Raw genomic sequence first — 16,976 nt, forward strand, 5'->3', positions numbered from 1 at the left:
GATTTTGACCTTCTTTAATGCTAAAAGTATTTCGAGAATAGTATTATAGTCAGAACTTCTTTGTTAAAACTTAGGCAAATGAAGCCAGACTCTCTCAAAAGTTTTCCTCTTGGCTACTCATCTCCCAGCTCATGGGTATGATTCATTTGTGGACAGGAAGCATCATCTTTTAATTGTAGGCTGTTCTTCTTGACAGTAAAGCTCCTCAATCAGGTCCTTCATTACAGATAGTCTGTGGCTCAATAGTTGGTAAGGAGTGAAATAAAATCTGGTCCCTGAAAATGTGATCCAACTCACTATGCTTTGTTCAAACCTCTACATGCAAAGAAAATGTTTCATACATATTAAGTACACTGTCAGTTTTAAACTTTTAAGAATTAATATTTTTAAGTGAAATATGTTTAAAAAGTTATAAGCTCATCCCTGCAGTAACGTAAACCTTAAGGGCCCACATTAGCTTACAGATAAAACTTATAAAAGCACAATTCCTATTCACAAAATGACAAATTAGATAAATTCTGCTAGTTTAGATTCGTAAGACAAACGTTTATGTAACTTAGTTGCACTCTCAGTAGCTAAAGCAAGATCCATTTTAATACATGGTTGTTCTACCTTGAGACTATTCATTTAAGAAAAAAAACACAAATAGGTGCTTCAGGAAATTTTACTGATTCACTCCTTCATGCTATGATTTGTAATATTCTCAGCATACTTAAAGTAATTTTACTTAAGCGAATTTATGTCTCATTATTTCAACATTAGATTTATAGGCAAAAGGATGGAAAAAAAATCAGTTCTCCAACAAGTTTATTATAGAGATAAACGACTAACAGCAATACTTGCCCAATTATCTGGAAAGTATTTGTCCACTATCTCTCTCATTTTTGCTTGATGGGTATGAAGAATGGAAGGTTCAAAGTAGAGAATCACGTACAGCATGGCAGCCTGATTAGCCAGAGCTGTGCTGCGGTGTTCCGGCAACGGGTATGCTGAGACCTGCAAGGCAGAGACCAGAACCAGGAGAGGCAGATGTTACTGACAGCTGAATTTACATGTGCGAAGTAACTGACCCAGTTCTAAGACACATGAACCTCTCAAAAGTCCATCTCCTTGAGGATCCTGGGCACTGGAAGCAATTCTCAGATTATGGCATCAGTAACCAGGACCTTCTTCCTATCTCTAGCCACAAGATGTTCTCTTGACTGTCCCTGACTTTGCTGCAATTCTAACTCTTTTCTCTTAAAAAAAAAAAAAATTAATTCTATATCTCTTACTGTCCAATTTTGTGTCTCTTCCATCACAGAGAAGCTCTTATAGAACTGACCAATTCTGCACTCACTGGTGCTATCTTTTACTTCCTGTTTATTCTTCAGCTCATTGGCATTTGACCTCCGCCATCACCTCAATGGGGTTAAAGATCCTGCTGCTGGGAAAGACTGAAGGCAAAGGAGAAGGGGGAGGCAGAGGATGAGATCGTTAGATGCCATCACTGACTCAATGGACATGAATTTGAGCAAATGCTGGGAGACAGCAGAGGACAGAGGAACCAGGTGAGCTAGTCCATGGGGTCACAAAGAGTCGGACATGACTCGGTGACTGAACACCACCACCTATCACCTCAATGGAATTTCCTCAGGTCACACATAAACTCACAGCCATCCATTTCAATGACCTCCTTTTAGCACTCTCACTTAAATTTGCCGAGGACTGAAATTCTCTCCTCCTCTGGTTTCCCAGATGCCAGTTTCTCTTCTCAGTCTGCTTTGCCGGGCGTTCTCCCTGGCTTTGAAATGCTGCTGAGTCCCAGGGCTCCAGTGCCTCAAGTATTAGGACTCTCTGGCTGCACACAGCACACATCACCATGAGGACCAGGAGTAGAAAGGGAGGCAACTATTAGGGATAGACATAGCAATGTCGCATGGAAGCTGGAGGCAGGAATGCGGTCAGGTCTCAGGAAGGGCCTGGAGCTGTGAACCAGAAAGCCTTCATTATTTCTCCCCTGGATGTGATGCTCAACTGTTTCTTCAGCTGTGGTCCATAAGATGGCAGACTGAGGTGGCCCCAAACGCCAAGTTTTGCATGCTGTGGGTAAATCCACATCCAGAAATTGCTTTTCAGGCCCAATTCCATATTACCTGGAGACAGAGAATCTGGTCTACCTTGGGTCAAGTGACCTGCCCTGGTCCAATTGGCCGGGCACAGGGGAGGTGCAGGGCAGGGAGGGGTGGATTCACAGCACAACCACAGCTCAATCCCTGTGTCAAAGGTCAAGGCACAGGGAGAAAATCGAAATACACTGCCTTAAGACATGGACAAAATGGACCACCTAGGAGGCAGAAGGGTTAACAGAAGGGTTAATGAGAGGCAGTTGAAGAAACAGCATGGGCTTTGAAGTCATGGGCTCTGAATTCAAATTATGGTTCTGCTACCTACTTATGTGACCTTGTGAAAATTATTTAAGCTCTCTAAGCCTTATTTTTCTCCATAGCAACATAAAGATAATGTTCTTTTCCAAGACTATTATGAAAAACAGAGAAAATTTTATATGGAAGAAAACTCCTATGATTCTGGCTCATACTGAATTCTCAATAAATGGCATCAAATATTATGGAGACCTAGCATCTGCAGGTAGCTCCTGATTTGAGCTGTCTTTAAAAAAACAAACTAAAAACTCTTTATGTACACTTAACATATTCATACAAAAACTAGCAGTCTACCTAAGAACTGTATAGAACAGGTGTGCTCTGTAATAGATGATATCCAGTCAAGATAGGTCCAACTCTTCACTCTCTTCTAGTAAAAAAAGAAACAGATAATATATACAATTGTGTTTTCTGCAGGAAAAAGAAGTCGAATGGTAACTCTCTGTGGTATCCTTTTAGGCACCTGAATAACACACACTGGAGAGGAAAGTGAGACTTCTCAACCCTGCTCACGCTGCCTCCGTTACCTGGGTGGCCCGAACACCCCTTAGTCATCTGCTGCCAACTTGCTGCCTATTAACATGCTTCGTGGCACTCTGTGCTTCCCCTGAGATAACACCCATCTTGCTTTACTCTAATTCCTCTGTCTGCCTTGTTTCCTCAGCTACAAGCTCATTATGAGTAGGGACCAGGGCCTGCCTTCATCAGCAGTGGATCCCCATTGGATCCCCATTACTGAACAAAAGACAGCCACAAAGTGGACACTCAGCAATCATTTCTTAACTGATGCCTAAAACAACGCATCTTCTTCCCAAAGATAGTTCAGATCTCATTTCCTTCTTGAAATCTCTATTCAAGAGATGTTAATCTCTTAATCCCAAATTAATATCCCTCTTTTCTGTACAATTCCAAAGCACAGCCCAGAGGTTTTAAAAGGTTTCTTGCTGTTTTTACTATTCTGAGCACGAAGGAAAGAAATAATTGAGGAAGAAGGTAAAATCTATAAAGAGAAAGATTTTTAAATTACACTTTTAAACTATAAAAATAGGTTCAATAATAGATTAAATCCCCACCTGGTTGTAAATATCATCAGATCTCAGCCGACCAATGATCATGCTGATGAAGGTCTCGTTGATAGGCACCCTCTGGAAGTAACTCTCAGGATAGTTGGGTGGTCTTTTGGCCCCTGGTTGGCTGGAATAACCTGTACTTCGAAGCAGCTTACAAATATCATCCATATTCGAATCAGCAGAAGATCGGGCAGCACTGAGCCATGTTCACAATGGGAAATAAAGGGCCAAACAAACCACATATGTTACAAATAAGAAGTCCAGCAAAGCAGAATTTCAGTATAAATTGACTTTATATAGTGTAAGATATGAGTGGATCAATTTATATCCTTAAGATTCAAAACTATATTTTCAAAAAAATATAGCAAACTTTTAAGATGGGTTCTTGAACGTATGTACAGTTTTATGTAAAGGTCCATGACCCCTTTCTCAAAATCCTTGAGGCAGGATTTGTTCTGGAAGACAGCATTTCTCAAATAAAAGGAAATAACATGATACATACGTCATATATAATACTTCAGCAGGGTGGCAGATGGCATTCCATGATCAAGACACATTAATGTTTCTACAATAAAATCTATGAACATTCACACAAATGAGATAAATAAAGACTGTCCATAGCCTCATATATGTGCCAGTCAGGTTCTGACTCCAAATTTTGGATTAGGTTACGTCTTGCTGCCAAAGTAGTTACTCTGTGTGCATGTGTGTATATGTATACATTTCTCTTGGAGCTCTTTGGATTTCAGAATTGTGGATAAAGAATGTGAACCTACACCAACATTTCACACATTTAAAACTAATTTTAAAAAATAAAGTCAAATTCAAGTGGGATATACCAACTGGTTTTTCTTGGCAAGGTGTACTTTCTACAGAGATTTAATCAAAACATCTGTGATTTTTCTGGTGGTTTGAAGTAGTAAATCTCCAAAGAGACTCAATCTTAAGACTTGAAGATGACCTCCTATCTGATGTGAGAATCTCCTTTACTGCAGCTCTGACTGGAAGTTGTCTGGTATCTCTTCAATAATGGATCCTCACATTCTAATCAATTAGCTGTTGTACCCAAAGGGACAAAGCTGGATTGTCAAAGCTGGGCTTGATGAGCAAACCTCTTTCTTCTTCTTCATGTTACTGTTTTCGTTTTTTCAGGTACTTTCAGAAACAGAGGCAAGACCATTTGAAGCTCATTTTAAAAAATATGGATACTAAAGGAGCTCATGGTCAAACTGATGTGAATGAATTACGCAGCCTCACGCTCTGATAGAGCTGAAAGGGAACAGGAGAGCTGAGTAGTCTGATTTACAACTGAGAAGGCAGAGTACCAAGTGTGGCTGCAAACACAACACCACCCAGACAATCCCTCTCTGTTGAGGATCTGACTCTCTGCCCTGTTTATTCTGTCCTAATTTGTAAGTTTGAAAATGTTCATTCTAGCCCACGCTTCTGTAGCCCAAGTTCCTAAATAATTCCTGCTTCTTGGCTATTTCTTACCTGAATTTTAACTATTTCTCACATTGACCTGGTGTCCAGATTTTGACTCATTATTTCAACAAACTGAAAAACGTGTGTTAGGGACTGAAATCACAATTAGTTAAGGTAGGTCCTGTTTTCAAGCCCTTATTTCTTGAAGTCACATCTCACAGAAAAACCCAAATGAACTTTTTGGCCAACCCAATACAGTATTTATGAGTGAGAATTCACTTTCAACCTGGCCCTGAATGAGAACTTTTCAAAATGTATCAATCTGAAAAATGACAACAGAAGGCTCATTTGTGTCCTTACATCTGCCAAGGACTAATGTTTGAAAACTTAAAAAAAAAAAAATTCATTAGACTTTCCAAATTCCCCAATTTTATCTTTCAGGTAATAGAAATTCAGATTCCTCTTTTAAAAAACTGAGGTACCATCACAGACATGATAATCCATATATCTCTAATAATCTATAATAGATAAATTATCCATACATGATACATAGATTATATGATATATAATCTATTGTGATGATATAAAACACAGATTGTTCTATTTCCACATTATGTATTATGTTCAGCAGTGATAAGAATCTTATTTTCTGCATTTTAGATGATATTGCTGCTCTTCATAATAAAACAAGGATAGGAAATCCACACCGCACTTTACCAAGAGCAGTGCTTTTGGAGGGCGTGGCCTTAGCTCAGGGATACCTGTATCGATAGTAAGAGACCAGCATTCTCTCTCTAGTTTCTCCTTCAATCTTTTGGTCGATGACCAGAAGCATAACTCCGTACAAGTACAGCGCTTCACACTGTAAGAGAAAAAGAGAGCAGCCATGTTCACGGGAGTACACAAGCTTATGCCGTACAGCTGAGGATGGGTAAAAGGACTCCTTTGCTCTCATTTCTCCTAAAAGCTTCATATTGCAAGGAGAATGCAGGATCCTCCCCTCAAAGGGTCTCATTTTCTGTGCAGATGGGCTTTAAAACATTTATGCAAAGTTTAATTTACAATGACTATCTTTCAGCTGGTCTATTTTTCATAATTTGCTTGGGATACCAAAATAGAATCCAAAGACTATGAATACCTTTAGGTCATTCATTTATTTTACAAACATTTCCTAAGTGATCACCAGGTAGTAGGTACCAGGCTAGATGTCTAGGATGCAAAAGATAAAGAAAATAGGACTGTTACACCGAGGAAGTGCACATTGTCCACATAATCTTCTTTTACTTGTAATTCTGTTCAAAGTCTACTATGTTCTAAGTTCAGACAAAGACCTGCCAGTTAGATGACAGTTATCAGTTTATTTAGCTTCTCTTTAAAGAAGGATACACTGTATGTATTTGTGACTTACAGGGAAAAAAGTAAGTTTGACATTCCTGAATTTTTTATTTTAAATGGTCACTACTACTTACTAGAAGTTGTTTGCCATCTTCATTGAGAAGCACTGTTTCTAAGGTTTGCTGAATATAAACACCTTCATTGAGATCATCTAGATACCTAGAAAAGAAACCCCAGAGCAAGTTATCCACTGAAAATGAAAGGTTAATATCGTTGAAGAAGGACAGTAAAGATGTTTAAAAGATTAGGCAATATACCAGGTATTCTGGCCTTCAAATCATTTGTTTCCATTCACGTGCTTTAAGAATAGGTTTGTGAGTAGGAATTCATGATTAGGGCCACAGGTTATTTATGGCCACTCCAAGTAAAAGGAACACTCCTCAGTCCTGATTTATGAATTACAGAAATCTTGGAAATAATGGCATAAGAACACGGACTAGTTAGCTTAAAAGCTAATGAGTAATGAACATTGAAGGGCTAGAAGGAAGACAATATTGTATGGTCACACATAAGAAGGAATGCTATGGCTACCACTGCTACAAAAATTAAGTTTTTTTGTTTTTTTCCCCCACTTCTCATGTTCAATAAACTAAATTAGGATCAAGACTGAAAGCCAAAGACTTGGTATAAAGCAAGATGATTATAATACTACACAGGAGCAGGAAATGATAATGAAACTCTACCATACTTAAGATGACTAGTGCCACAGGAAGAAAAAGAAAATTACCTAGGGTATAAGTTAGTAAATTTCTTAGTAACTCAGAAAGATATACATGTTCTAGTATGTCCCTTCTCCCTCTCCACTATTTACTATCAAAATTAGCTATTACTAAATTAGTCAATACCTGTTTAAGTCTACAATATATTTATGCACACTTTGAAATGCTAAATAAAATCTGGTCACAATTTCTATGTTGTTTTCCCGAAATTCTTCATCTAAATCCTGTAGCTCTGGCTTAGACTCCAGTTTGCTTTCACATAATTCTGGACCCTAAGAAGAAAAACACATCAAAGAAAGAGTCAAAAAAACAATACAATTGCGGGTAACAATTTCTAAAGAATCTTTGAAAAATGTGTTCTTATTTATGTCTCTAAAGGGATATCAAAAATTGAAAGCAGAGGAATAGAAAGTAAAGAAGATAACAGAAGCCTAGATATAAAATCCCCCTGAAGGAGATGGCCTTGAACTGAACCCACAATTTGCATGCGTTTAAGTGTGGTGGACTTCAATGTGAAACACATCATACCAAAGTCATCTTTTAAAAAATTTGATTATATTGTGTTATATTAGGGCTTCTGTACAGTACATTTATATTTCTTTTCAAATTAGCTGATATTAAATTTTGTTGAAAAGCTTTTCTTTTTAACTCTTTCTCCATAATTACTTAACATCTCAGAGTCTCCTGGTTTTCAGAAAAAGCACACTTTTGTAGAAAAGATTGGTAAGAAAAGCTTCGAGGAAGATTACCTTAAAATAGCTGAAATCAAATATGATATCTCCATATTTCTGTTGATCAGCTCGGTCTTTTAACCTGAATACAGCAGGAATAAACTCAGAGAGCCTCAAAAGTTCAGCAATGATGGCATTGCCACAGGAAACAATCCTTAGGATTGCTTGGCCACACAGGTTATTCTCAGCCAGAAAGTCTACCATCTTGAGGAAAATCAGCTACTCTGGGCCTGGCCACTGGGAATGTGTAACTGGCTTCAGAGCTGGGGTCTGTAAGTCATCAGATGAAACCACGTCTGTTGATACATTGGCCACTCCATTAAAGGACCTGCAACCAAAAAAAAAAAAGGTATGAAAAATCTCTAATCCTTTGAAGGAAGGATGTGAAACACATAAACAATATTTTTCTTTCAAATTCACTGAAAAAAAAAAACACTATAATACATAATGACTTCTGATATGGAGGGAGAGCATTTATTTTCCACTCTGCATGTTTTCCTTGTGGAGGGACTTTGATAAATTATTACTTTTGGTCTCTTTCTCAACACTTTATTCACTTCTCTCCATGAGAAAAGCCGTGATGCGGCTGATCCCAGAGCTTGGGAGAAGGTGTCACAAGGCATGTGTGGGTCCAAGGGAAAAGGTAACTATGTCCTAAAATTTACTAGAATTAGGTGAGGGAACAATCTTTAAAAATGCTTTTTTTTCCAAACATCAAGTTTAGGAGGTCCCACTATTGAGACTAATGCATGCCTGAGAATTATGATAGGGTGATTCTAAATGAAGGACAAATATTTCACACTAAGCAGTGGGGAAGTTCTGATTAGCAATGTATCTTGAAATGATATCATCAAGACTTATGAAAGTTAAGTTTTATGCCCAACAAAATTGAGAGTGAAATTGCAGTAACTCTGTACTCAGTGGACAAACCAAGAGTGGGTGCAAAGTTGACTAAGTGCTGTGGAAGGAAAGAATCTAAATTCTTATTGATGTTACTGATTCCTTGATTCAACTGTGGCATTACCTCACCTTGTAATCCTTGTTAAATGGATTGCTTTTATGGTTTATCTACTGTTAACTGGGTTTTGCATTATTTGTAGATGAAAGCCTTCTTAATAATATAGATTCACTTGTTCAACAAATATTTATCCAGTGCCTTCTATGTGCGAAACACTGTTTTAGGACCTGCGGCTATTGTAGTGAACATAACTAAGTTCCTGCTCTCATGAAGCCTACCTACTACTGGCAGTGGGAAAGAGATAAATAAATAAACCATGTATCAGGCTGTGATGACGCATAAAGAAAAGCATGGTAAAGGGATGGAGTGTGTGTGATGTTACACAGTTTGTAAAAGTGTCTCTGATAAGATGATATTTGAGCAGAGATCAGAAGTCAGTGAGGGAGCAAGCTGGAAGGGTATCTGAGGTCTCTAAGAGGGTCCCCCCCTGTTCGTGCCCTGTGTAGGCCTCTTTCCCTGAGTGTGACTTACTGATTCCCTTCTAAAGAAGAGATTGTGGAGGATGTGAAAGATGCCATTTCTAACATTAGACTGCAAAAAAGACTGTGACTTCTGGCTTGAGAACCCTTTCCAGCTTATGGGTCCTGGGAGAAGCAAGTCGTTAGGGTGTAAGAGAGCCCTGTGGAGGGAGACCATAGGATGAAGGAGAAGTCTGCCACTCACCACTTGAGTAAGCTGGGAAACAGATTCCCCCACCCTCCACCCCGGATTCAGTTTGTGTTCATAGCTTGACAGCAACCTCCCAAGAGCCCCTGAGCCAAAGGCACCAGCTAAGTTGCACAGCTGACTCCTGACCACAAACATTAATTAGACAATAAATGCTTACTTTTTTTTTTTAATTCTGTAATGGTTTATATGGAAAAAGAATAGAAAAACGAGTGGATATGTGTATTTGTATAATAGATTCACTTTGCTGTACACCTGAAACTAATACAACATTGTCAATCAATTACACCCCAATACAAATTAAAAAAAAAAGAAAAAAAATGCTTATACTGTTTTAAAGCCACTAGGTTTGAAGGTAATTTTAGATGATGATCTATGAGAAGGGCATTCCAGGAAGGAGTTACAAGGAAGTACAAGTAAGGACCCGGGGTAGGAATGTGCAAGGAAGAACAAGTAGTTGATGTGGCTGGTGGGGAGTGAGCTGGGGACAGAGGCAGAGATAGGGGAGGTGGAGCTGGGGCCCATAGCAGGGATTACGGAGGAGCCACTATAGCTATCCAGAACTCTCGCGCGCAAGGGTTGTCTACAATACACATTAAGGCATAAATTATTAACAAGTCCCTTCAGTTTTCTCTGTGAAGCTTGTTTGTTGAGTCGCACTGATCCCGAGTAGGCTGAATTTCAGATAATTTCATTCCACTTCTCCTACTGAAATGGTCTGGCTTGGAAAATGAGACAAGGAGAAAATAAAGGAAAATGGGAACAAAAGTCACTTGAAGTCCTCTGAAGAACACCAAACTAAGCCAGGTTTCAGCAGGATGAAATTCTAGACTCAATTCAGAAGCAGGGCGCTTACAATGCACAGGTCTAACTGCTACCATTTGGATACCAAGACAGGGCAGTGTGGCCAAGAGAAAACAGCTCAAAGCAAAGCGACATGACCTGCCTTCTTTCCCAACAGACAGACACACTGGGCACATGCATGCACCTGGTCAAGGAGGCTTAGGCCTGGGATAATGACATAAGTCATAACTTTGGCGTGTCTGTGTCTTATTTAAATCCCTTTTACCCATGAGTTACACTGAAGGCAACTTCAAGGCAACTTCATATTTGACTAAAGTTTTTGGTGGGCCTCCTGGTGGCTCAGTGGTAAAGAACCCATCCACCAAGACAGGAAACGTGGGTTCAGTCCCTGGGTTGGAAAGATCCCCTGGAGAAGGAAATGGCAACTCACTTCAGTGTTCTTGCTTGGGAAAACCCATAGATAGAGGAGCCGGGAGGGCTACAGTCCATGGGGCCTCAAAGAGTCAGATGCAACTTTGCGACTAAATGACAACAAAGTCTTTGGTAAATAGCCCCATTGTTGACTGAAAAACTGGTCCTAAAGAATAGAATTTAAGAAGCATCATTAAATAAATAAATCATGTTGCAGTGATCTCAGAGGTAGGTGGCTTTACAAATGGTAAGATTTGGTTGAGACTTAAAAAAAAATCACTCTAGAATGAGGTGTGAATAAGCATGGTAGAAGAAACTATAATATACTAAATCTTCCTTTTAGAGGTTCTCCTGGTGCTAGGAATGAAGACAATTCATAATGACCACTTATCTCAATGTAGGTTGTCTTATTATTTGCCATGAAATGAAACCAGAAATTTCACTCAATTTCCTAATTTTCTTTTCACAAGGCACCCAGAAAAGTGGCTGTAACTTCATTTAAAAGAACTGGTATGGAACTGTGATTTTTAGTTTGGAAAGTAATTCTAGACAAAAGACAATATGCTTTCAAGAATGAAGCATGGCAGGATTATACCAACTGCCCAAGGAGTACAGAACTGAATTATGAAAATTAAAGTCACCTGGGAAGAATCATTCTTTATCCTACACAGAGGAAAAAAGAAGATTGATCTAGTTTAATCCTTTCATAATAACCTCAGTTCCATAAAGAAGGGAGCACTAGTCCCCACCCATCCATTATCAAGAATAAACTGTAGCGGTTGTTGATCAAGATAAAAGCTAAGGGTGCATCTCTTACAGGAAAGTTCTAAAATGAGCCTAATCACTTTAGCTTGATTCATGGATCCTGAAACAGAATAAAAAAAAAAAAAAATCGGAAGGTGTTCCTTGTAGCGGACAAAGGCAATGATGGCTCTCCCTCCTCCCTGCAACCATCTAGGCCGGAGAAAGCTCCACGCACTTGAAATCTATCAGGAGACCCAGTTCCCTTACCGGCTCTGGTTTTCTGTTTTTCTAACTGTACCCACTCCGGTATTCTTGGGCTTCCCTTGTGGGTCAGTTGGTAAAGAATCCGCCTACAATGCGGGAGACCTGGGTTCGACTCCTGGGTTGAGAAGATCCCCTGGAGAAAGGAAAGGCTACCCACTCCAGTATTCTGGCCTGGAGAATTCCATGGACTGTATAGTCCATGGGGTCGCAAAGAGTCGCACACGAGTGAGCGACTTTCACTTCACTACGTTACTACCACAGACAAACCAGGACCCTCAGAATTATTATTTTTTTTAATGCAAAGGACTTAGGTGTGTCACAGGTGAGGCTATTAAGGGTGCGGAGAACAGCAATGACTTGCCCAAACTCAGCCCATGCCAAAACTAGAATTCAAACCGAGGTCCGTCAGACTGTAAACGCTTCCACCAACCACTCAGGTTTCTCGAGAGTAAATGGAGGAATCACAACGTCCACAAGGCTTTACTCCCGGAAACCTGGAAGGATCAGATGCAGACCAAGCAGCTGAACATCATCACCTCCTAAAGCGCCAAAGCAGCGTGGAAAACTGCCTCCAGCTGAGTGGAGATGCAGAGTCTGGACTGCAGCCGCGGTTCCAGGAAACCCCCCAGTCCTCTTACGCCAGGCTCCCCCATCCAGACCCCACTCCACGCCGCAGAATCCCCCACGCCCCGCGCCTGGGCCAGCGCGGCCCAGCGCCGGGGCGGGGGAGGGGACGTGGAACGTGAGGAGGCGGCGCGCGCACACTGCCCGGACTCACCTGTCACCCGGGCCGCGCCAGGGCGCACGCGCAGGGCCCGCGGTCGTGCGCGGAGTCTGCACGCCGGCCCCCACCCCTACGTCTCCGCAAGGGTCCTTCCTCTTCTACCCCCAGCCCTGATCCAGAGCCGGCCAGACCCCGGTTTCCGCCCCTGGCTCGGCTGTCACATGACAGAGGGGCGGGGAGCGGCGGGGCGTCAGGTGACCGCTCAACGGCGACGACTGATGACGTCCCGAGCCCGCGCTGGCCGTTTTAGCGACAGGGGAAGGGAGTGAAGAAAGGAGTTGGGGTCCGGGCGTGGGGAATCCGGGCGCAGCCGGGTAAGAGCTACATTCGGCAGCCAGGTAAGGCAAGAGCGAGGGATGGCGATGGGGAGGGTGACGAGGGGTGTCGCCTCCTTCTCGGGCGCTCCGAGGGTGCCCGGAGCTGCGATCTGTGGACCTGGGTTATGGTCGTGGTTCTTTTAACGGTCACAGCGGGGAGGCTGGGGCCGTTGACCTCACTCTCCCAAGACGCCATCTCTCCATTCTTTGGCTCTAAATGTGTGGATCATGAATTATTTTTTATTGAAATATTGTTCACTTACAGTGTGTTTTAGGTGTACAGCAAAGTGATTCAGATATATATGTGTATATATATTTCAGATTCTTTTCCATTATAGATTATTAAGATATTTAATATAGTTTCCTGTGCTTCACAGTAGGACTCTGTTATTTATTTGTTTATATATAGTAGTGTGAGGTCTCGAATTCTTGATCTAAATAAATCTGGTTTGAGCTGGCTTTCAAAGCAGGGCCTTGGGCACATAGTTGAAATAAACTCTCCGGCGTCAGTTTACTTTTCTCTCCTCGCCTGTAAATGGTTGTGAGGATTAACTATAATGAGAGCAAAGCTTAGGGACACCAGTTCATGGCATGCTATAGGGGACATAGAAATGGTTTCTGTTATTGATGTAACTCTTCCAGATTTTTATTGGTCGCCTATTTTGTGTGAGGGGCTGTTTTATGTAGTGTGGAATATGTCAGAATTCTAGTTTAAGTTGCTCGCAGGATGAAAGAGTGGCAGACATGTGAGCAAGTAGTTGTGATGAGTTTTAAAGTAGAATATGTGTGTGGGGGTGGGGGAGGGGGATAGTAGTAGCATGAAGAAGAAAACAAGCAATTGCTTGTATGTATGGATAAGAGAAAGCTTCATAAAGATGTAACCTTGCATATTGAAAAAGAAGGTACAGCTCTGGTGGCTGAACTTTTATAGGGCCCTATGGATTTAAAGGTGGTCAGCACAGTATCTAGGTTATTTGCTGTGTGCTTACCACTTGCTGCACACAAAGATGAGAGGAGTATTTTTATTTTTACATTAGCTGATTATTGGCCACCCCATCTACAGAGAATCTTACAGACCTGCTGTGGTCTGAATGTTTATATCCTCTCCCACCCCACCCCCAGTTCATATGTTGAATTCCCAAAGCCAAGATGATGGTAATTAGGCGCTAGAGCCTTTGGGAAGTGCTTAGATCGTGAGGATGGAGCCCTCCAAGTAGGCTTGATACCTTTATAAAAGAGGCTCTGGAGAGCTCCCTTACCCCTTCTACCATGTAAAGACACAGAACTAGAAGGCCTTGGCCATGAACCACAGGAAGAGGGCCTTCAGCAGAATGTGACTGTGCTGGTGCCTTGACCTTGGACTTCATAACCTCCAGAACTGTAGAAATGTTTCTGTTGTTTCTGTGTTACTGTGTCTGCGCTATTTTGTTACAGCAGCACCAACTGATGAAGACAAGGCCTGTTAGGGAAGGCAACATAGTATGCTAGAGGAAAAACTCAGGAAGTGGGTAACCCTGTTTTAAGCTTTCTTTGAGAACCATAGGTATAGAGAACAGAATAATCACTGATCCCCTTGAAGGAAGGCTTCAAGAAGTGGTTAGTTTAAACCAAGGTTTCTCAACTACCGCACTGACATTTGGGAACAAATAATTCTTTGTTGTGGCAGGCTGCCCTGTGACTTACGTACTTAGCTGTACTTGCATGCTAAGTCACTTCAGTCATGTCCAACTCTGCGATCCTATGAACTATTGCCTGCCAGGCTCCTCTGTCAGAGATAGGGAAAAGCCATTTCTCTTTGCTTTTGGATCTGAATTGTTCCTCTTGGTAGTTCAGAATTACGGAAAGATGTTTTTCGTCACCTGTCTGCAAGTGTAAAGTTCCACTGGAGTAATGTGAATTTTACATTCATATGATGAGGATGGCTACCGTGTAGTAGATGCTTTCTGTTTGTCCTGGGTTATAGTAATCCTTATATGAAGGTGAAAAAGTGAAAGTGAAAGTTGCTCAGTCATGTCCAACTCTTTGCAACCCCATGGACTATACAGCCCATGGAATTCTCCAGGCCAGAATATTGGAGTGGGTAGCTTTTCCCTTCTTCAGGGGATCTTCCCAACCCAGTGATCGAACCTGGGTCTCCTGTATTGCAGGCGGATTCTTTACTAGCTGAACTACAAGGGAAGCCCAAGAATACTGGAGTGGGTAGCCTATCCCTTCTCCAGCGGATTTTCCAGGCCCAGGAATCGAACCCGGGTCTCCTGCATTGCAGATTCTTCACCGACTGAGCTATCAGGGAATCCCTTAATTCTTATATGCATTGTGTCTTACTTCAGGCTCCTGTTAAAAATTATCATAGACTGGTGCTTTAAGCAACAGAAATTTATTTTTTACAGTTTTGAAGACTAAAAGTTGCTGGTGTGGTTGAGTACTGGTGAGGTTCTCCTCGTTTGCAGATGGCCACCTTCCTGTAAATCTACATGAAGGACAGAAAGAGCGAGCCCTGTGTCTCTTCCTCTTCTAATGATGCCAATCCCATCATGAGGGCTCCCCCCTCCTTTAAACCTGATCATCTCCCAAAGGCTCCATCTCCATATATCATCACATTGGAAGTTAGGGTAAACATGAATTTTGGAGGGCACAATTATCTCAGTGTTTACCATACCTGAATTATGTGGGGGTGCTTCATAAAAATATCATTTCCTCAGAGCGTCCACTAGAGACTGATTCAGTAGGTCTGAGATAGTATCCATTAGTCTGTAGTTTTAGAAAATATTTCAACTGATTCTTAAGATCAGACATGTTTGAGAAAACTACAAAGTTTAATTTATCCTTACAATAATGCTGTAAGATAGATGTGCTATCTTCTTTTTACATGGGGTGGGGGCGGGGGGGAACCGAAGATAGAGAAGTTCAGCTGTTCAACCAGAGTGATGCAGTTTTGAGTGGTGTGGACAGGTGGGATTTCCAGGCATTGGTGTCCAGGGTCCATTTCACTTAGGCACTATTCTGTATTGCTCCTCACAGTGATGATTAAGTCAGTGGTGATATTTGTTCTCATTTTAAAAGATGGTTTGCCAGGCATTATTCTGAGTGTTTTGTCAAACAAGTGAACTCATTTAGTCCTCCCAGTAACCCTTGACACTGGCCCTTGATCATCCTCATGTTACAGAAAGGGAAAGGAAAGCATTGACAGGTTAAGGAATTTGTCGCAAGTTATTCAGCTCCTTTAATGGCAAAATCAGGCTTTGAGCTCACATAGTCTGCCTCCAGAGGCTACATGCTGAACCCCTGCTGGAGTTTTTAGTAGTTAACTCCTACTAGTATTGCCCCCATGTTTTACTTTGTAACGTAACTAATGTTTGTTTTAATATAAATGTGTTTCATGTTTTCTTTAAGTAAAATTAATATTCTAGGAAGATATGTCCTGTTCATACCGTGACTAACCTAACCCCTAGTATGTATGTATGTGTGTGTGTGATATTATATATATATTATACTTTGATGATTGTATTTCTAGAATGGTGCTGCCCAGTGCAGTAGCCACTGGACACATGTGGTTATTTAATTTTTTTTTTTTTTTGCATTGTTTCTACATAGCAGAGCATTGACAAAAATAATAATAGGTAACTTACTTGATAAGTTTGGTTTTGTAAAAGATATTTGTTGAACAGAGATCCTCTGAATAGAGGCAAAGATAGGTAAAAATATTAGTGATGAAATATTTACATATATCTATTTGAAAAATGAGAATAGAATAGAAAACATTCTCCATTTAGAAGTATTACTTCTGAGCTTCACAGAAGGTTACTTGTAGTATTTTACAGTTTTTAAAAAGAATGATCTTCAGAAAAGACGCATTTGAAGGTATCAGCATCGTCACATTCATAAGCATGACATGCAGTTTTGAAGAGAATTTCAGGAAATTCTATGAAAAATTAAAATAATAAGAGCACACTGAGATAATACATCTTCAAAAACACCCATGTCATAGCATTAAACACAGATATGGCTAATAAACTGATTAAAGAATGTGACTATGTACCAAGAATAATGATTTTATTTTTTTTAAAGTTGGGTATTGCTATAAAAAGGCTTCTAAATCTGTTTCAATGCAGATATGTTACTATTTTTTTTTTTTTAAGTGTAGTTGACTTACGGTATGGCTATTTAAATTTAAATTGGTTATAATGAAATAAAATTTAAAACTC

The 16,976-nt window shown here is 40.6% G+C and overlaps 2 protein-coding genes across 10 annotated transcripts in view; one reads left to right on the forward strand and one right to left on the reverse strand.

The window, feature by feature from the left end:
* Window positions 1-12,596, reverse strand: part of WASHC5 (WASH complex subunit 5) — a 55,645-nt gene extending 43,049 nt beyond the window's left edge. Inside the window, exons 1-7 of one of the 2 annotated variants that reach the window (XM_065903310.1) lie at window positions 12,449-12,596; window positions 7,782-8,091; window positions 7,159-7,304; window positions 6,388-6,472; window positions 5,680-5,780; window positions 3,497-3,689; window positions 844-996 (exon numbers count right to left, since the gene is read on the reverse strand). In XM_065903310.1, the coding sequence (XP_065759382.1) occupies window positions 844-996; window positions 3,497-3,689; window positions 5,680-5,780; window positions 6,388-6,472; window positions 7,159-7,304; window positions 7,782-7,967 (864 nt within the window). In that variant the 5' untranslated portion in view covers window positions 7,968-8,091; window positions 12,449-12,596. The remainder of the gene's footprint in view (window positions 1-843; window positions 997-3,496; window positions 3,690-5,679; window positions 5,781-6,387; window positions 6,473-7,158; window positions 7,305-7,781; window positions 8,092-12,448) is intronic. The other variant, XM_065903308.1, reaches the window with a different exon arrangement.
* Window positions 12,597-12,651: 55 nt separating this feature from the next.
* The window catches only part of NSMCE2 (NSE2 (MMS21) homolog, SMC5-SMC6 complex SUMO ligase), a 230,332-nt gene continuing 226,007 nt past the window's right edge, over window positions 12,652-16,976 (forward strand). For 2 of the 8 annotated variants that reach the window (XM_065903317.1, XM_065903318.1), the window contains exon 1: window positions 12,652-12,792. The gene's annotated coding sequence lies outside the window, so the exon portion shown is untranslated. The remainder of the gene's footprint in view (window positions 12,793-16,976) is intronic. The other 6 variants (XM_065903311.1, XM_065903313.1, XM_065903315.1 and 3 more) reach the window with 4 other exon arrangements.

This window comes from Muntiacus reevesi, chromosome 12 (genome assembly GCF_963930625.1).
Source record: "Muntiacus reevesi chromosome 12, mMunRee1.1, whole genome shotgun sequence".
In the NCBI taxonomy this organism is placed as follows: domain Eukaryota; kingdom Metazoa; phylum Chordata; class Mammalia; order Artiodactyla; family Cervidae; genus Muntiacus; species Muntiacus reevesi.